Here is a 26615-nt window from a genome sequence, read left to right as displayed (position 1 = left end):
AGGGAAGCCCTGGTCTTCACGCAGCGTTTCACGTCTCACTAGCTCTCCTGATTCTTGGCACCGGTAAGCGGCGATGCCCCGAGCCTCCTTCCTTCGCCTGACCACCGTCTCTGGGGGCTCCTCTCCTCCGATCTCCCTACTCTCCCCATCCTTCCCTCTTTTCTCCTGAGCTGCAGAAGGGATACCTTGCGGGAGTCCTCACGCTCCCCGCGCCGCACGCCCACCCCGCGGCCTCCTGGGCCGGCGGGGAGCTGCCGCCCCGAGCTCGCCTGCGACCCGGGGGCGGCCAGGCCGCCGCAGAGCCGGAGCGCGAGGGCGCAGCTTAACGGTCCCGCGGCCGCGCCTCGCGCTCCGCGCCCCGCCCGGCGGCGCCGCAGCTGCTGCCCGCCCGCCCCCTGCGTCATGACGCCGGCGCCCAACGCGGAAGCCGCTCGCGGCGCGCCCGGTCCAGCCGCGGGCTGAGCTCGGAGCCGCGGCGGGCGCGGGAAGCGGGCCGGAGCGCGAGCCGAGCGCAGCCTCCCTCGCCAGCCGGGCAGAGCGGGCACCGCGGGACAAGGGTGCCGGCGGCCGGAGCGGGGCACGGCGCGCCGGGGCCGCCGCCGGGGGTGATGCAGCTGCCTCCCCGGGCCGGCGTGTAGAGAGGGCGGGTCCCCGGCCTCGGGAGCGCGGCGGTGGAGGGGACAGAGGCGGCGGCCATGGCGACCCCCGGCAACCTGGGGTCCTCCGTCCTGGCGAGCAAGACCAAGACCAAGAAGAAGCACTTCGTAGCGCAGAAAGTGAAGCTCTTTCGGGCCAGCGATCCGCTGCTCAGCGTCCTGATGTGGGGGGTAAACCACTCGGTAAGGGCTCGGGCTGCGGTGCGCGGTCCCTTTCCTCGTCCTCGTCCTCCTTGTCGTCCTCCTCGTCGTCGTCCTCGTCCGCCGCCTCCTCCTCCCCCTCCGCCCCCTGCAGCTGCTGAGGGGCGGGGAGCCCGAGCGGGGCCCGGGCCCTACGGCTGTTTGCCCTCCGGGGCTGCCCGTTCGCCGCGGCGCCTCGGTGCCCCCAGCCCCGCGCCGCGCGCCCGCCCCTCGGGGCCGCCCAGGCGCCACTTGGACCCCCTAGGGACCTAGGGCCGGATGCAGGACGAGGGGGTCCCATTTGCAGTGGAGCCCTGCGGCGGGTACCAGTGTCGCCCCCGGTCCGTGCGTCCGCTTGCTGGCCGATCTGTCCCCTGCAGCCCGGGAACTGGGAAGTTTGTGCGGGGCACGACTCCTCCTGGGCTGTCACCCCAGCGGGGGCTGTTGGGGCGAGAGTCCCGGCGCTTTCTTTCTCTGCGGGGGCGGCGGGGGAGGCCGGGTCCTCCGCCGTCCGGCAGGTGTATCTGCCCGAGGCTGGGAGCCTATGAAGCCTCCCCGCACCAGGCACAGGGGTGAGAATACTGGAGATCGCGGAGCTTTGGGCAGCGGCTTAGTGCTTAGGTCCTTTTTTCCCTTTAAAGGCGATATTCTTGGACGCCAGGAATCTTTTTGGCAAAGATAAAGCCAATGTAAATATGGCTCTGGTGTTTAGCATCTTCCTCTGCTCCTCTCCCGCATAGCCCTGCCGCTGTGCCCGCTGAAGAGCTGCCTGGCGGGGAGTCTTGCTCCCCAGACCTCCTCCCCCACCTTGGGGAGCCAGGCCGAAGTCGCCGACTGCGGAAGGGCGGCCTGGGGATGACAGCGGGAGGGGGTCTCGGCGGGCGCGGTGGACGGCTGTATTGAGTTGACTGCACCCGTTTGGGGGGGTTTGTTTCAGAGGTTGGAGGAGACGGCTTGGAAAGGTTAGCGTAGCCCGCTAGCCCGAGGTCCTGGAGATGCGCCGCTGCGGGCTATGCGGACTGCGGTCTGAGGGTCCGAAATAGTTTCCTGCTGATCTTCCAGCGAGAAACTCTTGCAGTTTTAATCTTCTTGGGATCAGGAAATCTGATAGGAGCTGTTGGCTGAGCCATGAAAGTTTAAATGAGCCTGTGAATTTTGACCATGACCTTACCCACTGCAGTCGGTTAGCTTCTGAGGAGAAGTGTACGCTTGCCTTCCGTACTTTTGATTTCGATGGATGTCTGTGGGCCCTTTTCAGCATAATAGAAATGACAGAAAACCATGTTGGATTTCGAAAGAACATTCTCGGTGTAGTGAAGAAGTTGGTTGAAATGGCTCAAAAGCATCGTATTTGTATTTTTCTTTCCCAGGCTGAGCTGGGGAAAAGGTGAAACTGTATCAGGATTGATCGATTGTGCTTGCAAGCAGTGACTGTTTTTAAGAAGGTTGAGACTTGATTATTCCTATCAGCCTAATGCCTGATCGCCTGGAGTTCATTTTAACTTCCTGATAACTTCTTGAGCAATTAGGAATGCAAGCTTTTGCAACAGCGGACACTACTGCATCAAAAACCCCCTACGTTTTATTAAAGTAAACAAAGTGTTATTTTTCCTGTGTAATAAGTGTACAGTTTAGAGTTATGTTCTAAATTTAAGTTTTTTTATTATGTTGCTGTTAGTTGCTTTTTAAAAAAATAATATTGTTAGTTCTGTATGTATGGGTGCTTTTATCTCCTTTGAAGTTCTGGTGTTTTGGTCAGGAGAGTGTTTGTGTCTGAGCGTTTAATCTAGTAAAGTAGTGATGATAATATGCCTCTGAAAGGGTGTGCTGTCTGGGAATTAGTCCCAACTCCAGTTTACTTTAGAAAACCTTGTAATTGTGTGGTGTTTTACTGTACCCACTTCTGTTGCTACTTTATACTTTTGAATTGCTACATTTGTTTTAGAGTTTCTTGCTAATTGGAAATATTTTGAAACTACTTAAAGCTTATTAAAATAATGTGATTTGTAGATAGTGCATTTTCTTTTGCTTTCAAGAGAAGTTAGCAAGTCTAAGTGTAGTCATCCAGAGGAGTCATTTCCATAGTATGCAGTATAACCATGTTATTCATTCAACAAATATATATCAGGCACATTGTGCTAGCCTCTGTGCAAAAGATTGCTAAAAATGCCCCTCACATTTTTGTCCAAATATTTTTATTTTTAGGGCTCGAGTTGACATAAGAAAGGTCTGTTTCACAGGCTTCTTTTTAAAAATGTTTATTTTCTTTCTTTCTTTTTTTTTTTTTAAAGAAAGGACGGGTATATAAAGATGAGATCTACACTCAGATGCCATGTGTTTCTGGTTGATTTCATTTTAGGTAGCAAAGTCTTAGATAAATGTTTTCATATGACCTTGTATGCACCAAAGTCTACAGTATAATATGAAAATAAATTTGTCGGTTGTATTGTGTATGAATGGAGACATTTGAGAAAGCCTAGTAGAGCAGGAAGAGATCATTCAAATCAGTCCTTCCCTACATTTCTAATGTGATCAGGATAAATGGGAAAAGATGTCATGAACATAGCAATTTCTTGCTTTTAAAATTCATGTGCATTTGTCTTAAGGACATTTAGAAATAACCATATATTTGGAGCACTAAAGGGGAACCATAGTCATCTACTACATGGAGGATCCTTTAAGCATTTTACAAGATTGGGAGTCATCTACACACCATAGTAAAATGCTCATTGGATCCATGTTCTAATTCTTTCTCTAATGCTGTTGACCTTGGGCCTGTTAACTATTTTTGTATCGATATTTGTATCTGTGAGTTAAGGTGACTGGAATGGATGATTTCCAACTTTTTTTCTAACTTCAAGATTCAACTCCTTTTACAGTCGAGTAGGTTCCTACCATTAAGTTAGGAGCCCCAGACTAGGAAGAATAATAGTGTATAACAAAAGTTGCATCGCTATTATAACCTTGCAAATGCAGCCACACTCAGGGAATTTTCAAGGCCATGGTTGGGGCAAGGAAATCTGTGGTGATTGCAAGAGATGTGTGAACTAAGAGTTTGTGGGATAGATTGTAGTCGGACTGCGTTGCAGTCTATTAAGTCCAAGTCTATTTGATTGAAATATAGAAACTTGCAGTTAAGGTGGAAAATTTCAAGTCCATTGTGGTGGTAATTCTCAATGACAAGAATAAGCTTGACTTTGTGTGGTTAATTCGATATGTTACTGCTTTCTGACTTAGACTACCCATCAGTGAATGGATCACTGCCAATTTTTATTTTAAGTATTTTAAGCGGAGAATATAATTGAATACATAAAGGAAAAGATGACTTGAGGCAATTTTGTCTTGTTACATTTGGAATTAAACTAAAAACGATGAGGGAGTTAGCTTCTTACAATTATATTTTAATAGTGTGTGGAGCATGCATGTAGAATGTTAGGAGTCAAGCCTTGTTTTAAATAGATATTCTAAAAGATTTTTATGCGGAGTGAAATGAGGGCCTTTTAGAAATGAGTATTTAAAAGCCTATTTCAATATCTAAAGGAAGACCTTTGCATAGAAAAAATTGAAAGGGCATAAAACTTGTTTAAAACAAACATAGTGTTTCGAAGTAACCAACATTAGTGTTCCTTTTTTTGGTTGCAAGCTGTGGAAATGTGGATGAGCAGAGGCAAAATCTGTAAATATTAGGAGGGTTTTGGAGGTCACGGTGGAAGGACAAATTGGTAAGCAGACCAGGAGAGCGGGGCTGGGGCTGGGCTTTGGCAATAATTGGAACCAGGTGCTTGGGTGTCGTTGGGTGCGTTTGGCTATATTCTTGCTCATTGCTGTCCGGTTTCCTCCACAGGGCAGGGAACTAATACTTCCTGAATTTCACATTTTGTAATTTCCACCCCCCAAAAGGGTCTTTCTGTCTCCGATTCAGTTATAAAAGTCCAATGGAAGGATTCTGACTGGTTTGGCTTCCATCATTTGTGGCATTTCCCTAGACCAAGCCGCTGAGAAAAGGTGGCAGCTCTTGCCCATTGGAGTTGGGGAAGAACAGTTCCCAGAGAAGGGACAGGTGACATCAGGCAGGTATCCATCCTAGTGTTAGAGCTAGTACTTACCTAGTACTCGTCTAAGATTGTCTTGGTGCCCATGCGCCATGTTTTGTGTGTTTTGGCAGATAACGCAGTTTTCTGAGCTGAGCATCGTAGCCTTTGTTATATTCTCAACAAGGTCCTGGAATTGAAATAATATTGAAGAAATAGTGATGTCTTTTAGGTTCATGGGTTTATATTTGGGCACTGAAAAAGGTAAAAGAAGGAAACTAGGGTTTAAAAGTGAAATAATTATGAAATAGTGTCTGAATGGAACGTAATGAAGCAATTAAATGAGAACAGTAATGAGCTAGACATTAGATGAACCCAGTGAATGGAACCCAAATAACCATTCATTCAAGAACTAGTCTCACACAATTTTTCTTTCTTCCCTTTACTTTAGAGAAAAGAAGAATGCCAAGCACACAACACACACAACGTTTATTATTAGGGAAATATTTTCATACCCCCTAAAACTTGGGATTACATCCTGAGAACAGAATATATTTTGTTCTCCATTTATTGACTACCTTAGAATGAACTTGAATATTCAGAATGATGCCCTTGGCAAGACCATGATTTCTCTTTCTATGATAGGATGTCTGCTATGTCTTTAGAAAGATTTTCAGCAAGAATTGTAAATAAACAAACAAAATCTACCTTATGTTGATTAGAAAATGCAGTCACCCAGAGTAATTAAATCTGCCAACATACCCTTGGAGTTACAAATTTTGGAATTTAAGGGAATTGGTGCAATTTGGCCAAATGGTTTGTGTTCAGACAGATTAGGTTCAAATTCTGCCTCCATCTTGATGGGCTGTTTGAGCAGATAGATGATTTATTCTCTTGAGCCTCAGTTTACTCATTCTTACAAATGGAGATGATGATGATTACCTCACAGTATTATTTTGAGGGTAAGATAATGTATTTAAAGCCTAGCACTGTAATTGGCACATAATAAGGATTCAGTAATTGATACCTAAAAGTGAACAAATTCCGATGCTGTTAGGCTGGTAGCATATTAATAAGCGCTAGACAGGTGTTTCTTAAAATTTAATGTGTGTTAGAATCACCTGGGGACATTTTAAAAATGCAGATTCTGACTCAGCAGGTCTGGGGCGAGTCCTGAGATTCTGCTTTTGTCCCACTCTTAGGTGATGAGACGCCGCTGGTCCACAGCCTGTACTTTGAGTAGCCATACAGTAGAAGGAATATCGTTAAAAATAAGGAAAAATGTTCAGGATTTGTCCTCTGACAGCATGTGATGAATCCTTGGAAGAATGGTGACCATGTGATCGAGCTTGAAAAGTTAAGAGAAGGAATTGTGTGTTGAGAAAGGATACACAGATTTTTGATTTAAGACGTGTTGAGTTGCAGGTGATGGTGGTGGACAGTCTAATGACTGTGCCCACCTGCGGGGTGTTGGAAGGTAGCATTGGGGCTCAGGAGAAGGTTAGGGCTGGGATGGAGAATTGATAGTTATCCATGCAGGATTGGTGGTTGAAGCCATGGGGGTAAATTCAATCTCTGAGGGAGAAATAGGAACACCTGGGACGCTTGGCTTTGAGGGAGGGATGGAGAAGGAAGAAATGTGAGACAAGAGAAAAGTCAGCCGGAAGGTTAGCGGAATTAGATGTGCCGGAGACCACGGTGTTCATGGATATACTTTTGAGACAGTGGTTGATTCGGATGTGTGTGTGCAGGTGTGAGAGCTTAAAGATTTATGGAGCCAATGAGTAGAAGTGGGGCAGCTTCTTCTAGAAGGTTAGAAGGGAGGTAAAAGATGCCGTTTTATTTAGGAATACCTAGGTATTTCCCTTGAGTCCATATCTTAACATTCTCACCTCTACCAACCAAACCAGGTTTATTTCCTTTCTTGAACAGTTAAAAATACCTCCTAGCTTATTTCTCGGTATATACTTTTAACCACATTTCCGCTTTTAGTGCCAGGGACCCCACGGGAGTCCAGTGAAGGCTGTGGATCCCTTCTTAGAACAATGCTTTTGAACAAATGAATGAAAACACATAGGATACATCCTACCCAGTTCACAGATCCCCTGAATTCTATCCACGGACCACTTGAGGGTTCATGGAACCCAGTTAAGAACCGTCGCAAGAATAAGTTGGGGATGGTGTGGGGTGGGAAGCCCAGCGGCTCGGAAGAATAGTAGGAACAGGCAGAGGTTGAATTAATTACCTGCCGAGATCACAGTGCTAGTAGGTGGTGGGATTCAATCTCGTACCCTTAACCGTGGAACTGTGCTACCTGGGACAGGCCCGGGAGTTATTCATTTCTTGGAGATCTTTTCTTTCCTTCCTTAGTCTTAAAGGCTTTGACAAAGTATTAGCTATTAGCATGGAGAAAAAGAGAAAACAGTTTTTCCTTTACAGAAAGAAGAGCATTGCTTATATTCAAAGCATGTAGGAAGAGGGCATATATAAAACTTCTTTATGAAAAGTCTTGTAGGGAGTTTTAAAACAGTAACCTACCTAAAGATAAGCCTTGACATTCAAAGTAAGCATAGTTTTTCACCGGTCCGCAGTGGTTTGGAGTTCAGGCTCTGAAGCCACACTGTCTGGTTGGCTGTGTGACCTTAGTCACAATTCTTTTAGGAAAGGAGATATTAATAGTGCTTATTATGGAGGTTATGTGGGTTAAATACGTTGGTACTTGTAAGATGCCTAAAGAGTTGCTGGCACATGGCAAGTTCTCAATAAATGTTAGGTTTCATTTTATCATTTTTAAAGTATTTTAAATGGCAAAACATGGAAAATTACTAGAGCGCATGTTAAATTAATTGTTCTCTTATCCTGGTTCACAGACAAAACATCACCATTGCACTTGGCATCCTTGTGCATCTTTGAGTTACAAGTTAATCATTTTAGAGTTATCTTTGTGCCCTTGCTTTGATGTCTTTTTCTGCTTTGTTATAATGTTCTTTTTTGTATCTTTAACGCCTTGATCAGGCAGTTCAAGGAGTCAAAAATGTAATTCAGATTCATTAGTTACAGGTTGTGTCAGCTATTAATTTGATATTTCACCTTTTTTTTTTTTAACATAAGGACACTATGCAGGACGCTTGGGATGCAAAATAAATATATTGTGGACCGTACCTTCAAATTGCTCATAACTGCAGGGGAAACAGACATATGCATAAACATGTGTATAAACGACTATAGTATCAGGAATGCTGGGGTGGAGGGTGTTATATAGGGTGGTCAGAGTATAAACCTTAAGAAGAAGACATTTGAGTAAAGAGATGAAGATGAAGGGGTTGGGCATGAGGATATCTGGGGGGAGGGCATTTTATTTAGGCAGAAGCAATAGCTCATGCAAAGGCCCTGGGGCTGGTGCTGACTTGGCATGATTAGAAAACTGCAAGGAAGCCTGTGTGGCTGGAGCAGAGTGAGAAAGGGGGAAAGTGCGGGGGGTTTGGAGGTGGGGGCGACTGGGTCATGATTACTTCTGCCCAGGACTCTTGGAGAAGGTTCAAGAGGATGTGACATTGAGAGGCCCTTGAAGATGGAATAGAATCTCCCAGCTGGAGGAGGCAAGGAGGGGTGTGTGTGGCCAAGGGGAAATACTGGCAAAGGTAAGCCGACCGAGTGAATGATGCTGAGGGCTCTGCTGTGGCCGTGGCCTCGGGCCTCGCCGCTCACTCCAGGTGTAATCCACAGACGCATGACAACAGCCGTCACCCAGGAGCCTGCTGGAAAGGCAGAACTGTGGGCCTCTCTGCAGACCTTCTGGGGCAGAATGTGCATTTTAATAAGACAGGTGATTTGTAAGCACCTTCCAGTTTGAGAAGCACTGTCTGGGGTAACTCTTTGGTTTCAAACCCTGGGGTTCCCTGGAGGTGCCTCTGAGGCTGGGGGGAGGGGGCTGAGTTGGTGGGGGAATTTATCCCTCGCCTCAGCCTCATCCACAGCAGCTTGGTTTTGTTCTCATCGTTGTCAACTTTTTTTTTTTTTTTTTAATTGGCAAGGAATACATACTGTACAGGTACAAGGGAAAAAAGGTTCTGCCACCAAGAAGATCGAAAACCACAGAGGTGAATGAGGGGGAGTGCTAGGAGATGGTTGAAAAGGTAGTTTGAGGGCAGATTTTCAAAGGCCGAGGAGGCTTTGTTTGCCAGAGAAAAACTTAACAGTTCTGACAAGGGCCACTTTAAAATTTACCATCAAAAGCAAGTGGTACTCAACCCTGGGACTGTACTATTCTCTCTCAGTGTGTTCTCTGCTCTTTGAATCTATTTCTTACTTTTCCACTCTCCTTAAACTTCCCTCTGGTGTTTTGTCCCTCTGTCTCCCCCACCCCCTAGCTGATTACCTTTAAGGCTTTAGAAGGCGTTGAACACGTAGAAGGTATCGCCTTCCACTCTCCCTGCTACCCAATCCACCAGCTTTTGGACACCGAATCCATCAGCCTGCAGATGCGCTGGAGCACCGTGCTGTCTAGTTTGCTGGCTGCTAGTCGCAGATGGCTATTTAAATCTCATTTAATTAAAATTAAATCTTATGATTCAGATTTCCCTAAAGTGCTCGATAGCCACCTGTGGGTGGTGGCCACCGAATTGGAGAAAAAGACTTTTTCTTTCCATTGTTGCCTCACTTGGTGTTGGACGGCGTTCCCGGCTCTGGGACCTCCCATCTCGGAAACAAAATAAACAGCCCTGACAGCGGAAACCCTCCTTTGGTGTCACATCTCTCATGTTAGCGTCCACTCTCCTTCTCTGCTCCTTGTTAGAGCAGAAGTTGAAAACCCTCGCCTGAAGCCGCTCTGTCCTGTGGTCTGTAGTGGCTGTCCGGCCCCCCTGCGTCCCACCTGCCATTTCCACCTTCACCGCTCCCGGGAAGCTGCCCCTGTCAGCCTCACCTTCATGTTTTCAGATCCAGAGGCCACCTTCTTGGTTTTATTCTTGTTTTCCTTCACTCCTTAGGTGCCTTATCGAACTCTTCATCCTTCTTTCAGCCCCTAAATGTTAGAGCGCCCCAGGACTCTGTCCAGGGTTTTCTTCTGGAACGACAGAGTGTATTTCATCTGCATGACCTTATTTGTTTAGTCCCGTGGCTTTTCACGCTCATAGTTAAGAAATGGACATCTTCCCTTCTGACCTCCCTGCCGGGCTCCATATTTCAATTTCTTATTTGGTATTTCACTTGACTACCTAACGGGGCACCTCAGATGTGTCCCCACCAGGACTCCTGGTTGCCTCTCCCTGCCCTGCCCCACCTCCCGTCATGCCCTGAACTAATTTCTCCCTCATCTCAGTCAATGGACCACCATCTACCCAGGTGCTCAAGGCCCAAACTCAGGAACCAACCTCCTTCTCTTTTCCTCACCTCTCCCTCCTGATCCGCATTTCTGATTTCTGACTCTGCATACTTCTCTCTTTCCGTATGAATTCTCTTCCTCTAGAACATGGCAGGGGCCCTCAGGTCCCTCGGGTGGTCCCTTTGCCCTGTCTCAGTCCCAGTTCTCAACAGCAGTAGCAACGTAAATGATGTCCTGTCACTTCTTCAGAGAAAACCTTCCAGAGGCCTCCCTATATACGTATAACTGAATCACTTTGCTGTACACCTGAAACTTACAAACATTGTAAAAAGAAAAAAATAAGTAAAAAAATAAAAACAAACTTGAGGGACTTCCCTGGCGGTCCAGTGGTTAAGACTTCACCTTCCAGTGCAGGAGGTGAGGGTTCGATCCCTGGTCAGGGAACTAAGATCCCGCATGCCTCGTGGCCAAAAAACCCAAAACATAAAACAGAAGCAATATTGTAACAAATTCAATAAAGACTTTAAAAATGGTCCACATCAAAAAAAAATTTTTTTAAAAACCAAATAAACAAAAAGTACAAACTTGAAGAGGAAAAAAAAAAAAGCCCGAGCTCTTTCCAGTGGCTTAGACTTCTTACTGGCCTGGCCCCGACGACGCCCTGTGCCTTCTCCCTTCCAGCCACGCTGGTCTTCTGTTCCTTACACAAGCCAAGTTCAGAGCAGCCACAGAGCTTCTGCGTTTACTTTTCTCTTTGTCTGGAATGTTCTTCCCTCGGGCCCCTTGTCATTTTACTTTGCCAGCTGAAGGGCTGCCCTCTCCGAGAGCCTCCCTGACCACATCTAAAGAAGCCCCTCCACTCCCACACAGCTCTTATCCTCTCTGTGACACTTGACACTGTCGGAAAAGGAGGTGTTTACATGTTTATTACTTCTCTCCCCCAGCTGGGCTGTGAACCTGTTAATAACTTCAGCTCACCAGCAGCTGAGACCAGGTCATATTTGCTGCCACCTCCCTGCACCCGGAACGGTGCTTGCATGTAGCGGGTACCCAATAAATACTGTTGAATGACTTAGTGGAGCCGCTGAAGTGCTCCACGGGTGTGCTGTGAGCCCTTCCACGTTGAATTTTCATCAGCACGTAAGCTCTGTTTCTGCTAGGATTGAGCAGAGTGTTGAGAGCGGTTTGCTGAGCGGGTTGAGCAACGCCTGGGAGAGTAGGGGAGGACTCGCTGCAAGCTGGTGATAAGAGATGTGGGGTAACCACAAGCTGATGACAAACCAAGAGCCGATGGCCACAGCCGCCTGCGAGAACTTTGCCTTGTGAACATGGCAGAGAAGTTTCAGGGAGAGTCAACAGCTTCTGTCCTAGAACCTCACCAAGTCAATTGTGTGGAGGCCTTGAAAGCATTTCTGAACAATCCGAGACCTTATTTCATAGAAGAGTGCACTGCAATGTCATTTTTGCTTTATTCCCCGTAGTTGGGGCCTGTTAACAGCCTCAGGTATGCCTCTCAAAGTTCTAGCGTTCAGAAACGTGCCGTAAGTTAAATTTAAGATTCTTCAAGCATTGTGAGAATAGCGATGATACTAGTACCTTGAGTCTTCCGGGGTATCTTTCTACCATGTTACGTTTCTGCTGGTTCTTAGTCATGGTGCCTTGTTCCCATGTTTGCTTGGTAATTTTGGCCATGAGCTGCTCATTTGCCTTGAACCATTACTCGAGGAGGATTTTCAAGTCTTGGAGTGAAAGTGTGTCCCTCTAGAGAGGATTGTCTCCTGGCCCAGGTGGCTTAGGGGCACTACAGACCCAGGCCATTTTAGACTAAGCTCACAGCTTGGGAGTTTTTGGACTTGCTGGTGATATACATTTGGGCTGCAGTCCCCTGGGGGTGGAATGGGTTTATTCTGGGATCACCTTTACGCTGAGGCTGTGACCCTTTTGGATCCTACCCTTACGGAGAAAGGGTTTCCTATTAGATCCCCACCTTGGGGATCCGACTTCTGTTCCTCTCAGCCCATGGGACCATCAAAGCCGTCAGAGTGAGTGGCTTCCATGGGAGCTCACAGCTCTCGCACTCTGCTTTCACTCAGATTTTGGCAAGGTAACTCCTGCTTCTTCAGCGCTTTGATGCCTTTAAGGAGATGTTTGAAAAAATATTTTGTTCAGGATGTTTAGCTGTTTTCAGTGGCAGAGTTGATCTGAATAACCTAGTTCCACCCTATTAGCGGAAATGGAAATCAGCATCAAAGTTTCTAAACAGAGGGAGTGACAGGCAACAAGGGAGAAGTCAGAGCCCCGGGGTGCTCGGGTGTTTCTGTGGCCACCCCAGGGATGGGTCAGTGACGGGACTCAGTGCCACCAGAGGAGACTCTGCTAAAGCCATTGCTGTCCTCTGGGTAAGAGGCGACCAGAGTCTGAACTAGGGCAGTTCCGTGGTGGCAGAGAGAGGGTGTCCCCAGAGATGTTTGGGAAGTTGACTGAGCTGGATTTGGTAACTACCCGGGGGAAATGGATGGGAAGGAGTTGAGGGCGACCCCAGGTTTTCTAGTTTGGGTACCTAAATAGTTTTCTTCCGTTCACACTCTCCATTACATTAACGGTTATCTTTTGGGCTATTAGCCAAAAGGAGTTCTTATTATCTGCACTTAGTTTACTCATATGTGGAAATGATGTTATTTCCTATTTTGGTGTTTTCACAAATCTTCCAATTTATAGGTAAATCCAGCATTTGATGTACTTCATTTTGTAAAATGTCATTTTCATATCTAAAGTTCTACTACCAATAACCTGTAATTGGTTTAGGGTGGTTTTTTTTTTTTTTTTGAGGTGTTTTCTTTAAGGCCTTAGAGGAAGCATTATGAAAAAGACAGTTTTTGCTTGTACGGAGTTCCTAGTCCTAGTGGGAAGATAGGCATGTAATTATGTAAACAAGGTGCTAAATTGGTGAATTAACAGAACTGCCTTCAAGGTTTATTTGGTTGTAAATGACAGTCAGATCAGCTAAAAGAAAACACAGGGAGGGGTGATGGGGCAGCTCCTGGAACAGATGGGCGTTGAGAGTCCAACAGAGACCAGGATCCAAAGCTCCTCCTTCCTCGCTTTCTCGCTAATCTTTGCATCACTTTTCGTGAACCTTTTCTCTAATAATATTGTCTTTTCTCAGCTGCTTTGTACAAGTAGACCCCACACAGCAACAATGTTTATTTGCCCCCAGATCCAGGTCCATTCGGATGGCATTTAGTCACCCTACATCCTAATTTCAGATTCCATAAGAGGGAGAGAAGGGTAGAGACAAAAAAGAGAGCGGCCATCAGATCAGACAGCTGCGGCCATTGGGTCTCCTGCCGTGCAGGCTTGGCTGCTGGGTGGCACCTGGGTGGAGGGACAGTGATAGTTCTCAAGCCTTGGAATCCTTCTGGACGAGGGACCCCTCTCCCCAGGTTGTGTGCACAGATCTCCAGACAACAGAGGCTTCATAAACTGCCCAGGGAGAGTTAGTGCTATTTGAGTTGTATCTTGATGAATGAGTTGGCATTCAAAGAGGCTGGAGAAGACGGTCATAGGCAGAGTAAGCAGCATGTACAAAAGCATAAAGGAGGCTTCCCTGGTGGTACAGTGGTTGAGAATCCGCCTGCCAGTGCAGGGGACACAGGTTCAAGCCCTGGTCCGGGAAGATCCCACATGCCACAGAGCGACTAAGCCCGTGCGCCACAACTACTGAGCCTGTGCTCTAGAGCCCGCGAGCCACAACTACTGAGCCTGCACTCTAGAGCCTGCGAGACCCAGCTACTGAAGCGCGCGCACCTAGAGCCTGTGCTCCGCAACAAGAGAAGCCGCTGCAGTGAGAAGCCCGCGCACCGCAACAGAGAGTAGCCCCCGCTCGCTACAACTAGAGGAAGCCCGCGTGCAGCAATGAAGACTCAATGCAGCCAAAAATAAATAAATAAATTTATTAAAAAGAAAGGAAAAAAAGCATAAAGAGCCTGTGTCATTTTCAGGGACCTGCTGAACCTTTCCTCAGGTGCCATTATGCTTCCCATCTTCTATTTTTACAGTTCTGTTTTTTTCCATTCTCTTGCATGTATTCCTTTTTTTGGGGGGGGGGGGGCGTGCCTCTTGGCATGCAGGATCTTAGTTCCCTGACTGGGGATAGAACCCGTGCCCCCTGCAGTGGAAGCATGGAGTCTTAACTACTGGACAGCCAGGGAAGTCCCACGTATTCCTATTTAAATTGCTTCTGTTTACATTGATTCCTTTGGGCTTGGTCATTTAGGATTCAAATCCTATCTGCAAGTTGCTGGACCCCCTAACATTCAGAGCTTAGTGCTATTTGTAACTGTAATAAACATGCTCTGTTTTTGTTTCCACCTGCATGTTGAGGAAGGTATTCTGTATTAACCGACCCCAGAATGAGGGACCTGGATGGCACTGCAATCACATAACCTGCACAGAGGCACCTGGGTGGAAGGGGCAGTACTGCCAACCACCCGCGGCAGAGGGCCACAGCTCCCTTTTTGTAATTTGCCTGCACAGAGGAAGTTCATCTTCTGATGTGCACAGAGGTGCCCTGTGTGCTAGCAGCTGCCCTGCTTTTCTCAGGTCATGCATCCCAGACTTCTCATCTGGAATTCCTAAGTGTTGGTATCCTGGAGGAAGCTTTCACGCGGTGGTCAGGCTGGATGGAAGAAAAGAAAGTGGGGTTTCCTTTACAGATTTGAATCTACTTTAGAAAATGCGTAATCATGCAGGCTTTTTTGCTATGTGCGTGTTTACATTACACAAATTAGTTTACACAAGTTTGGTCAGTGGGGAGTGCTGACATACGAGGCAGAAATTGGTCCCTACACAGTTTTCCTTGGGCACAGCACTGTTTAATGCCTCCAGATAACAGCAACTGGATGCAAAAATACCCGATGTGGCCAAAGGAGCAGACCAGGTAGGACAGCGGGACACCTGTCCCCCTTGTCCTTGCTCTTTGCTTGACTCAGGTGGCCAGGTCCAATGTCTTGGAAGAACTAATTTCATGGTTCTGTCCAGTCTATGTGCATTTGGTTCTAGTCTGTATAAACTCAATCGTTCCTTATATTATTTGTGTTGAATGATCTTCACAATTGTATTTTTAAAGGTAAAATTTCTTCTGTTTTTCTTAGGAATTAAACAGTTTTGAAGACGGACATGTATATTTTTAACATTTTTTTTTTCTTTTTTTCTTTTTTTTTTTTGCGTTACGCGGGCCTCTCACTGTTGTGGCCTCTCCCATTGCAGAGCACAGGCTCCGGACATGCAGGCTCAGCGGCCATGGCTCACGGGCCCAGCCACTCCGTGGCATGTGGGATCCTCCCGCACCGGGGCACCAAACCGTGTCCCCTGCATCGGCAGGCAGACTCTCAACCACTGTGCCACCAGGGAAGCCCAACGTTTTTTTTTTTTTAAGCCTTCCACAGGTTTTGAGTGTTCTCCCTAAAATCTATTTTAGTGTTAGGCAGAACCTAAAGTTTTTCAAGAACACCTATCGCATTATAAATAGAAACATTTGTATTTACAGTTTATTTTGCATACCCGTACACCCAGGTTGGAATCCGGCTACACACAAACATACACACAATCGCTGTCATTGTTTTTGTTTGTTTGTTTGTTTGTTTTGTTTTTCTAAATAAATTTATTTTTGGCTGCGTTTGGTCTTTGTTGCTGCACGCAGGCTTTCTCTAGTTGCGCTGAGCGGGGCCTACTCTTCGTTGTGGTGCACGGGCTTCTCATAGCAGGCTTTCTCTTGTTGCAGAGGCTCTAGGTGTGCTGGCTTCAGTAGTTGTGGCTCACGGCTCAGTAGTTGTGGCGCACGGGCTTAGCTGCTCCGCAGCATGTGGGACCTTCCCGGACCAGGGCTCGAACCTGTGTCCCCTGCATTGGCAGGCAGATTCTTAACCACTGCACCACCAGGGAAGCCCAGTTGTCATTGTTTTGTTTCCAGGGATAACCAGGTATGAATGGTGCTGGAAGCCTTGCTGACTGAGTCATCCATAGTCTTAAAAAATTTGAAGACACTCATCTAAATAAGCAGAAACTTAATTTCTTTACTCTTGAATTTCCTGAGTCATCCTCCTCCAGCCCGACCACGTTGCCCTCTCCGTCTTTCACACACCCAAGGCCTGCGGTGTTCATGCATCTTTCACACGTCTTCCCTGACTCCTGAAGTTTCCATGTTCCAAAATGACCCGTTTCACTGTGCTGCTAATTAGCTTTACCTTTTTGAAACTGTGCTCTAGCTTTCTTCTGTGCCCAGAAGCCTGAGAAGAAACTTTCTCTTCAACTAACCGCTCCCTCATAGGACCAAGACCCCAGGCTTTTACTCCATTAGGAATTGGAATACGTTTCCGCATTGAAACAAACAGCCACCTTCCAAATGAACACTTGGAATACAACCCATTCATAAACTAGGCTCTGCCTGCACTCAGGTGAAAAGTTCAAATGCTTTGGCATAGCAAGAACTGTTGAGAAACAACTGTGATAAACCCAGAAGACACTTCTTTTTTTTTGGCACATTGAGCCAAAGTAGGAGGACAGGAGCAAATTTAAGAGGCATTTTAAATGAAAAATATAGGTTAGGAGAAGCTAGTGTGTCCCTTTGACTTACTTTTCTTTTGCAGTTTCAGCATCAGATATTCACAGATTTAAAACATGTCAATGAAAATTTGGTCCAGTAAATAGGCCACAGTGAATATTTTTGTTTTGTGTTATATGGAACTTCTTTTTTCTTACGTCTGTTTAGGTGAACTAGAGCTTTTCATGGTTTTCAGTGGCATTTAAGAGGAGAGACGTGTGTGTGTGTGGGGGGGGTATATTTTCTATATGAAAAACTTGAAAAATATTGACAAATATAGTGAAGAATTACCGTGATCATTTTATCCAGCAATCAATGTCAATGTTTTGGTGGGTATCTTTCCAATATCTTTTTAAAAAATCTCTTTGAGATTATACTGTCTCTATATTTCCTCATATCATTAAGTATTCTTCACAGTGACAATTTTTAATGACTGCCTAGAAGTCTAATGAAGTTTCAATAGCCTGTATATTGGTTCCAGTTCTTTGCTACCATAAATAATGGTGCCATCAACATCTCTTTGTATAAAACTTTTTCTTATATTGGATGATTTCCTTAGAACAGATTCCCCTTTGGGGGAGTTACTTGTTCAGAGGGTATGAATATGTTAAGGCTCTCAGTACATGTTGCCAGGTTGTTTCACGGAGGGGCTGCACCAGTTTGTAGTCCCAGCAATGTGGGTGAGAGCCCTTTACCACATCTCCTACTCTTTTTTTTTTTTTTTTTTTTTTTTTTGCGGTACGCGGGCCTCTCACTGTTGTGGCCTCTCCCACTGCAGAGCACAGGCTCCGGACGCGCAGGCCCAGCGGCCATGGCTCACGGGCCCAGCCACTCCGTGGCACGTGGGATCTTCCCGGACCGGGGCACGAACCCGCGTCCCCTGCCTCGGCAGGCGGACTCTCAACCACTGCGCCACCGGGGAAGCCCATATCTGCTAGTCTTGATTGAGTATTTCTAAGTTGAACAGGAAAGATTGGAATAAAAAGATACATTTTTCTTCACATATATATTTTTAAGAGGATGCTAACTTTTTCAAGCTCTGTTTAGAGAAGCTTTAGGCAGAATAATAAAAGGGGTGCCCACATGGGCAGTATGGGGGCGTCAAGTCTGGGGGATGGAGGACCGGCTGCCAGGTAGGCTGGCGGACAGAGGAGTCTGCCCTCTAAGGAGAGCCGCTTTCAGCTGACCCACTTCTCACAATTTCGTTCTTCCTTCTGCTTTAGAATCCTCAGTGTCTCTGAAAATAAAGCTTGATAATTTTCTAACTTCCTTTCTTCCTTCCTTCCTTCCTTCTTTCCTTTCCTTTCCCTTCCTGCCTTCCTTCCTTCCTTTTTCTTCCCTTCCTTCCTTCCTTCCCTCTCCCTCCCTCCCTCCCTTCCTTCCTTCCTCCCTCTTCCTTCCTCTTCCTTCCTTCCTCCCTCTTCCTTCCTCTTCCTTCCTTCCTTCCTCCCTCTTCCTTCCTCCCTTTCCTTTCCTTTCCTCCTTTCCTCCCTCCTCTCTCATTCTTCCTTTCCTTTCCTTCTTTCCTTCCTCCCTCCCTCCCTTCCTCTTTGCTCTGACATAGAGTGGGACGGTGGTGTGGGTCACTGGAAGTTGGTGATTTGTCAGGCAGAGTCCTTGGATCTCAGAAGCAGTGTGGTATCCACTGTTTGTGGTTGACTCACTTTAACTGGTCCTACCCTACGTAACTTATGGTACACCGAACCCGATGGCGTTTATCGGCAGGCAAAATTCTCCAGCTAGAAGTATCCTAGTCAGGAATTTGTCATTAGTTATTTAGTCTTGCTACTTCACATCAGACTTGACTTATGAATGATTCAGATGAACCTGTTCAGAAGATGTCATGGGCGTCCACCAGAGTCCACAGTCAGAGTGTATGTGTTTGCTTTTTATCACCCGTGTGTAGTCCTGTTGTTGGCTTGGAGCTTGATTGTGTGTGCTGTGCGCTCCGCTCGGCCTTATCTGATGTAAACATGTCAGTCACCTGTGCTGACTTTACAGCCATCCTGCAGCCTGGCAAGGCTGGGGAGGGGAGGTTGAAGCTTTAGCCGATTTTAACTGTGAGTGCCCGGCTCCTTACTGTTTAGATAACTGGTATACAGAAAGGAGAAAGCAAGGTAATTTTTCCTTGCAGCAGAAATGAATGAGTATACCGTGTATTTTCATAATATAATAAAATTACCTATTTTAATTCTTTTACACAATATAAAAAGTAACATTTCTCTTTTGCGGAAGAAAAAGAACTGAGAACATTGAAGAAAGTTGAAGGAACAAAGGTAGAACTCTTAGAAAGAAAGGAATTCTTATAAACCAGAGCCGTCCAGATTAGCTGTTATTTCCACTTCCTGTGAATGTGTTTTGTTGTGACAGTAGTAGATACAGTCACCAATTTTCGGGAGGCCTAAATTACTGACTATGTCAGATGGATGCAGGCTTTAAAATTAGCCCCTGGGGAATACATTTGTTTAAAAATTGAACCTTAATTGATTTTTTTTTTAAGCTTGAATTAGAAAATTAAGGGCCTTTTATAAAAGATGGTAATATATATTTAACTTGAGTGATTGATTACCTAAGAGAGAAATATTCCTATCCTGTAATTATTTTAAAATATTAAATGCTTGATACAAAAAGCAGAAAATATTCTATCTTATTAAAGAAATCTCTTTATTCACGTGTTATGAGTCACAGACCATTCTGAATAGGCTTTGGGAAGTGTGTTGAATGAGAACATAGTGTGACTTCAGTTAAATAAACAATATCAATTTTTCATTAATTTCAAAATAAGGACTTTTAGAATTATGAATATAAATCTTTCATATTCTTTTTGTTTTAAAGAAATTACCTTGTTTCCTCATGTGAAAAATTTTTGCAAGAGTTCGAAAAAGCTTCAGTGCACAGTAACATTTTGAAAGCAATTGTTGTTTTCCACTTAACCAGAGTGGCCAAATACTATTTCAGAACAAATTCATCCCCATTTCTGCAAATCTGAAACAAAAGACCATTTAAGAATTCATTTCAACTTGGTATTTATGAGAAGAAAAGACTGTTCTGATGATATGCAGAATAGTGCTAAATAATGAGTTATAAGCTAGAAATATTTACCTAAAACTATTGGATACACCAACTGAGGAGAGACCTTCTATCCTGTGTTTCGTTAAAAAACAAAAACCAAAACACAGATCTTTCATAGTAGTACATGAATTGGAAATAATATGAATGTCCATTAGTGTGATATTTGGGCTAAGTGAAATAAGATGTATCTGTATATTGAAATGCATTGAAACTATTAAACATGTTTATGGAGGTGAATGTTCTACTATGGAGAAGTGACTTTGAATATTGAGTGAGAAAGTAGCCAGTGCATTTAAAAAATATTACATGCTTTTCTGAGGAGGGAAGGGAGTGTAGATAATTTTTCACTTTCTACTTATATCTTTTTCTGTGTGTGATTACTTCTGTCTTTTTATAGTTTGATTTATTTTCCCCACTACTACTCATTGCAGTACTTTTACAGTTAGAAAAACAAGACATGTACTAAGGTGTGATGGGTGGAAAGAAATCTTTTACATATTGAATTTGATGAGGCAGAAATAACTTGTAAATTTCTGTTTGTGAACTAGATATACTTGCTTGGTACAAGGGATTCTTTTCTTTGGGGAGCCATCCCAGGAAATCCTTTGACTTAAGGCGTTATTTATTGTATTGGGAGAAATGATTAAGTAAATAATGATTCTAAAGTTTGTTACTTTTTTGCGAGCTTGGGAAAAACAAAGATAAATTGGTGTGATTACCACAGATTTACCAGGTGTCCAAGTTTTTATTGTGCATCACATCAGGGAAAAAAATCTGAGCACATGCTCTCAACATTTGCATTTTAATTTATACGTGTCATGTGTGTACTACTGCATTATTTTATGTTTTATAATCTACAGGAATTTTAAAAGGATGCACTAAAGATAAAATAAATATTAAAGCTAAGAACTTGCTCTTGTTAAAAATTATCATTGATATGTTGTGGGGTGTTTTTTTTACCTTAATGAAGGTACTGTGTATGAATTTATACCATTGTCTTTAAAAATCTCGGTAAACACTTAGCGGGGAAGCAATTTGAAAGTCTAGCTACATTCAGTTTATTTTGCTATTTGGTTTTAAAACTTAGAATAGCTGAAAAAAAGGTTACCTCACAAAGGTTTATTGATCCAAATGGACGAAGAGCATTATTGGCTAAATTTATTAACTAAAATTAATTCTCATTTTTAAACAATCTACCAGTTATGCAACAGTTTTGGTTAAAATCTGTCTGGTAAATTTCTATTTTCATTATGTTCTCACAAAAGGTATTAGAGTTTATATTAATAAGGATGAGGGAGTTCAAAATAAAAAAACCTTTTTATATTTATTGAAAATGTTAAAATAGGGCTTCCCTGGTGGCACAGTGGTTGGGAGTCTGCCTGCCGATGCAGGGGACACGGGTTCGTGCCCCGGTCCAGGAAGATCCCACATGCCGCGGAGTGGCTGGGCCCGTGAGCCATGGCCGCTGAGCCTGGGTGTCCGGAGCCTGTGCTCCGCAACGGGAGAGGCCACAACAGTGAGAGGCCCGAGTACCGCAAAAAAAAAAAAAAAAAAAAAAAAAGTTAAAATAGATTAGAAAAGTATTTCTAAGTTCTCTATAGATACAAAAGCACATCTCTTTTCAAAATGCTTTCTCCATAGTATGTTTCTTTCCAAAAGGCAGCTATTTTCTTGCACTTGTTAAAACCTCATCTTTACCTTGAAGGGATTAAGTAAGCTCACTGGAAAAAAAAAATCTGCCAGTCCAGTTGTGATCATAGAATACGTCAGTAAATTTAGAACAAATTCTTCTATGTATTTTGCCATAAAGTAACTATATCACTTCTGTATAGTACAAAATATTTTTGTGGTCACTCTTCACCTCATTGCTTAAAGGTTTTTTTTTTTTTTTTTAAATAAAACCACAAAGATGACGTCCTACCGTAAATAAACCAGATGCTTGACATAGGGCCATCTAACGAGTGAACCCAAATGAGGGTGCTGATGTTGATCTAAGATGCATTTCTTTCCTTTTAAGGTAAAAAGAACGATGAACGGATGTTCTGGTCATTTTTTCTTGCACCAGTAGATCGACTGTCTTGCTTACTCCTCTCCCCATACACACCCCTAAGGAGATTCTTCTAGTACAGTATGTAAATGAAGGAGTGACTCCAGCTTTACATCTCTTTCATCAGATTCTTTTCATTTCTTAGATTCCATCTCAAAAATCATAAAATGTTAGAACCGGATAGTGCTTGCGGCTTTTTTTTTTCCCTAATGGCTTCATTTTGCAGATGAGAAAGCAGACACAGAAATAAAGAGACAACACTCAGTGATAGAGCCGACGTTTCCCGACTTCGCACCAGGCTAGTTTTTGTTAAATTCATCTCTGGAGAGTGTGTAGATGACCAACAGCTGCCCAGATGTGGACTAGTGAAGATTTGTTGATAACTAGCTTCCTAAAGACTAATTTCCTTCCCACATCTCGCTGCTGTGTTCTTTTGCTTCCCAAGCATATGGCCTTGAAATCATCTTCATCTTTCTCTTTCTCCTTCCTTTTATCTTAGACACATATGCTTCGTCTAGATATTACTGAGTCTTCTTTCCTGAGAAGTAGCCTTCTAAGTGAATCAAGATGCAGTGTATCATCACTCTGACTCTTTTTCTTGATGAAGATGAAATCCTTATAGGTGTCAGCTCTCCAAAAACCTTTGAGGCTTTTAACAATGAAAATATAGGTAAAATAAAACAGAAAGCAAGCGGGGTGAAAATATCAAGTTGGAAAGAAGGAGAGGGCCATATATATTTACTATAAATTTTTGCAGTCTTGGTTAAGGACATTTGAACTTGAGACTTAGGTTTGAATTTCATAGCAGCCCTGAGAAAGCTGTTATATAACTATTCTTGTCTAATGGGAAGACAAATACTAGTTTATTTCCATTCCCTGGTTCTGAGGGGAATTTGCTATGAAGGGAGTTAAATGACAAAATGAATGACCCCGATTGAGTAAAAGAGGATTAAAATTATTGGATATGCATAACTATTTATTACTGACTTCAGTGGAAGCCAAGGGCAGAATGTGACACGGGGACTTAGTAATGTAGGCCAAGTGTATGGCCTTCCCCTCGTCTGGCTTTATACAGAGATAAAGCTTGAATAAATGATTGCTTTAAGGAATCAGCTTTCCAGTCTGGCTTGGTGACAATATGAAGTCATTCTTGAGTGGCTAAGGACGTGTTTTCTACATCGCTGACTGAGAGAAGTTTCATATACTGTAGGTATGTTGGTAGGTAGGTAGTGAAGACCATGTAAGGTGAGAACCTGACTCGTGGACCCGTCATAATGAAGGGCCATCTCTGTCTAAGTCAAGGTCACAGGCAGGACCTGGCTCTTTCTCAGAAGCATTCAGTAGCAGTACTAAGCTGAAGCCCCCAAATCCTGAGCTCTAGAGCAGGGAAGACAGCGTTTAGGGTAGAGCTAGCGCGTACCTACCTGACAGGAGAAGAATCCAAATACAGCTTCCGTAATATGCTTATTTAGGAGCATATCCTAGCCTACGCTCTTCCTCAAATGATCTGGTGTAGGTTTTAGACTATTTTCTGTTGTCTAAGAAACTGACAGTTTTCTGATACATGGTCCAGATGGACAATGCCAATAATTCGTTTTCAGTAATTATTAGAAATGTGATGAAGAAAAGCTTATTTCTGAGACGTTAGCCGTGTGCTGCCTCGAAGTGTGTTCTTGAAAGTCACTTACGAAAGCCCTGTGGGTCCAGCCTTTGCCGAGAGCTGCGTTTCCTTTCTATCAGGGGCTCACAACTGAAAATGCAGGAAATGACATCCAGCTGTCACAGTCATGGATAAACCACCTCATCCTTTGTGGCATCAGGTGGGGCACACATAAATAAAGAACAATTCTAAGTGTTAGAGAACTTGTATTTTGTACAAATGACGGTGTAAGGACTTATATTTGATGATGAAAAGTAAGGAGTAAAAAATTTTAAAAACTCAGTAACCAAAAAGTTCTCTAAGTCCTTCTGGAGGAAATAAAAGCCCAGCCCCCTCTTTCTCATGCGACGACGCATATACACAGAAATCTACTGGGATAGAAGTCAGTCATCCCGAGAAGGCGGAGAAGGTGTGAGAGAATGAGGAGAAACCTGGGGCTCCGTCATATACAGATGTGAAGAAAAAAGTGATGGATCTCGAAAAGCACTCCCGGTTTTTGACCTCCAAGGTCCTGTGAGACAGAGCAGGAGGGAAGATGACAAGGACTCAGGAGGGCACAAGCCTGATGTCGTCGGGCTGAGGGCGGGTTGCCAGGGAAAGACCTCGGGGTTCAGCTGAATCCCAGCCGCCATCCTGAACGCTGCTAGTGAGCACGGAGTGTCGTGGGCAGTGTGGACGGCGGCTGTCGTTTGGCAACAGACACTAAGCATCAGCGTCGTCTGAGCCTCCAGTCTTCTTCAGGCCTCCCCAGAACTCTTCGGTTTTCATATTTGTCAAGTGTGAGTACCATCCCCTCCTCTGCCTCTCCCAGTTTGTTCTGTGGGGACACATAAGATGACGTGAGCTCGGTGATTAAGGACACTTCCAATCCTTTAGCGGGAGCAAGCGCTGACCAAGGGGCAGGGGTGGTAGAAGTGTTTGCTTGAGCACCCCACAGCCAATTTATACCCACTGCTCTTGTGTTTTACATTGACTCCCGCTGTTAATTTTTCTTCTCGTTCGGAGGAAATACATATATATTGATTTTACAATCCAGGCAGCGTTGCATAATAAACAAAGGGTTGGCCTTATTTAAAATCTTCTAGTTCGTGGACCACACGTTACGATGGTAAATAATCTCAGGAAATCTTCGAAGTTGAATGATTTCCAAGGAGGGGGTACCCTAATCATTTAAGTGGGACCTGATCCTGTATTGGAGACTTATGAAAGACAGTCACACGGTGCCCAAGAGTTCAGATTTAGGAGCCAGACTGACTGGGTTCCAATCCTGACCCCATCACTTGTTAGCTTTGTGATCTTGGGCAAGTTGATTAACCTCTCTGTGCCTCAGTTTCCTCATTTGTACAATGGCGGGGGATAGTACTAGCACCTAGCTCATAGGGTCCTTCTCCCCTGCCCCCAAAATAGGGTAGTTTTGAGAATTAAATGTGTTCATATACATAAAACTCCTAGGACAGTGCCTAGCACTACCTGCTTTTTATATTATTGTTATGATTCTACTGCTGCCACTGATGTAATGCTAGTAAGGTTAAGATTAATACACATTTAAAGAAATAATTAGAATACAGTATTTTCTAGGGATAAGCAATTACTACAAGACTCTTTTTTTTCCACACTCCTCAGGGCTCAATTGTCCAAAAAGAGTAGTAAGCAAATTTGGGCCTTGTTCAGGGCTGTCCTTAGAGTGATCCATCCTTTTTTGACATGAAAGCTTTTGCCAAAGAAAAGCTTGAGCTGTCAGTGAAGACCCTACCGGGCGTTGTACCAGTACCAACACCCTCTGTTTGCCGTGGTCACGCTTCGTTAGTTGCTTTCCTCGGGTTCCACTTTCCCAAGGTAGATACACCAAAGCCATATATTCCTTTCGTGGTATTCATGGAGGAATACCTGTGTCTGTTTCATCTGAGGGATCAGTGACATTGCAGACCAGTCGGCTTGTTAACATTGCTAGGTATGTGAAAGGGGAAGAAGGGCTCTGGGTGGAGCGGCCTGGAGAAAGGGCGGGGGTGGGGAGTGGGGGGGGGGGGTTGGAAGGAAGGAAGGACCTGGAGCTCAGGGGGCCCCGCCCCAGCAGCCCCGTGAAGGGTTCCCGCAAGCCCCGCTTTGTGAACTCACCTAGAAGGAAAACCTTGCCCAGAAAGGAGAAAAAGGTAGGTCGGTGTCTTTCCAGTTGTAGACAGACATGTAGCCGAATCCTGACGTGATTCCTTTCTCACATCTAAGTCTTGATGTAATTGGTTATTTGGAGATGTGCGGATAAATTATCATAAGCCCAGATCTTTGGGCTCTGGGTTCCAGGCATGCACATACGTAAAGAACTGAATGGAAATAGGAGTGCCTCGGCTTTTGTGAGTAAAACACTTCATGCTTTTAGAAACCGTGCAGTTTTCCTATCATATGCCAGCACTACAACTGAAGAAATATAAAAGTAAATCCTATAAGGTGGTTTTTAACCTTGTGCTTGATATCTGAGACTGTGTACAGGTTTATTAGGTGCAGTCTTTGTTTTAAGTCTGTGCAGAATCCTGTTTTCTATTGACACCCTATTTTAACTCTTGCGTGTTACGTGATCATTTTCAAATTTTTCTATTCATATTGCTTCCTTAACGTAGTCAGAAAATGTTTCGTAGTGTTTTCATTTTGGTGGGCCCTTTTACTCCTCTCTAATAAGATGTGAGCTGTATTCCTTTTCAAAGTTAAAATATTAAAGTGGTGCTAACCCACTCGTTACCACACTGGCCTTTGTCCGTAGATTAAAACGGAAAGAAGAGCTTGCTTGCTTGCTTGCTTCAATTACTGATTGTCTCTTTAACGTAGAATCACTGCCAGGAAGAAAGTAGTCTTCGACACCTATTAATATCACTTTTCAAGTCTCTGAAAGGAGCCCAGGGGTTCCGTGTCCTCTCCCTCCATTCCTTTGTGGTGTTTGATGAAGATGTAATACACAGAGCTGATTGGAGATTAGATTTCCTTCGGTAGATAAGAACAACTGTCTAGGAGGTCAAGTTGTCCAAGGATGAAGTCAGCTGCCTGGGAATAATGAGT

At 44.5% G+C, this 26615-nt stretch overlaps 1 protein-coding gene across 3 annotated transcripts in view; it reads left to right on the top strand.

The window, feature by feature from the left end:
* Nucleotides 1-434: 434 nt before the first annotated feature.
* PIP4K2A (phosphatidylinositol-5-phosphate 4-kinase type 2 alpha) overlaps nucleotides 435-26615 on the top strand; it is a 178153-nt gene continuing 151972 nt past the window's right edge. The window contains exon 1 of one of the 3 annotated variants that reach the window (XR_012330417.1): nucleotides 435-839. Coding sequence is in view for 2 of the 3 variants with exons in the window: in XM_019933394.3 (XP_019788953.1) it covers nucleotides 696-839 (144 nt within the window). In the remaining variant the exon portion in view is untranslated. The remainder of the gene's footprint in view (nucleotides 840-26615) is intronic. The other 2 variants (XM_019933394.3, XM_019933393.3) reach the window with 2 other exon arrangements.

This window comes from Tursiops truncatus, chromosome 2 (genome assembly GCF_011762595.2).
Source record: "Tursiops truncatus isolate mTurTru1 chromosome 2, mTurTru1.mat.Y, whole genome shotgun sequence".
In the NCBI taxonomy this organism is placed as follows: Eukaryota; Metazoa; Chordata; class Mammalia; order Artiodactyla; family Delphinidae; genus Tursiops; species Tursiops truncatus.
The sequence above is the reverse complement of the archived record's forward strand: the minus strand, read 5'-3'. Positions and strand labels throughout refer to the sequence as shown.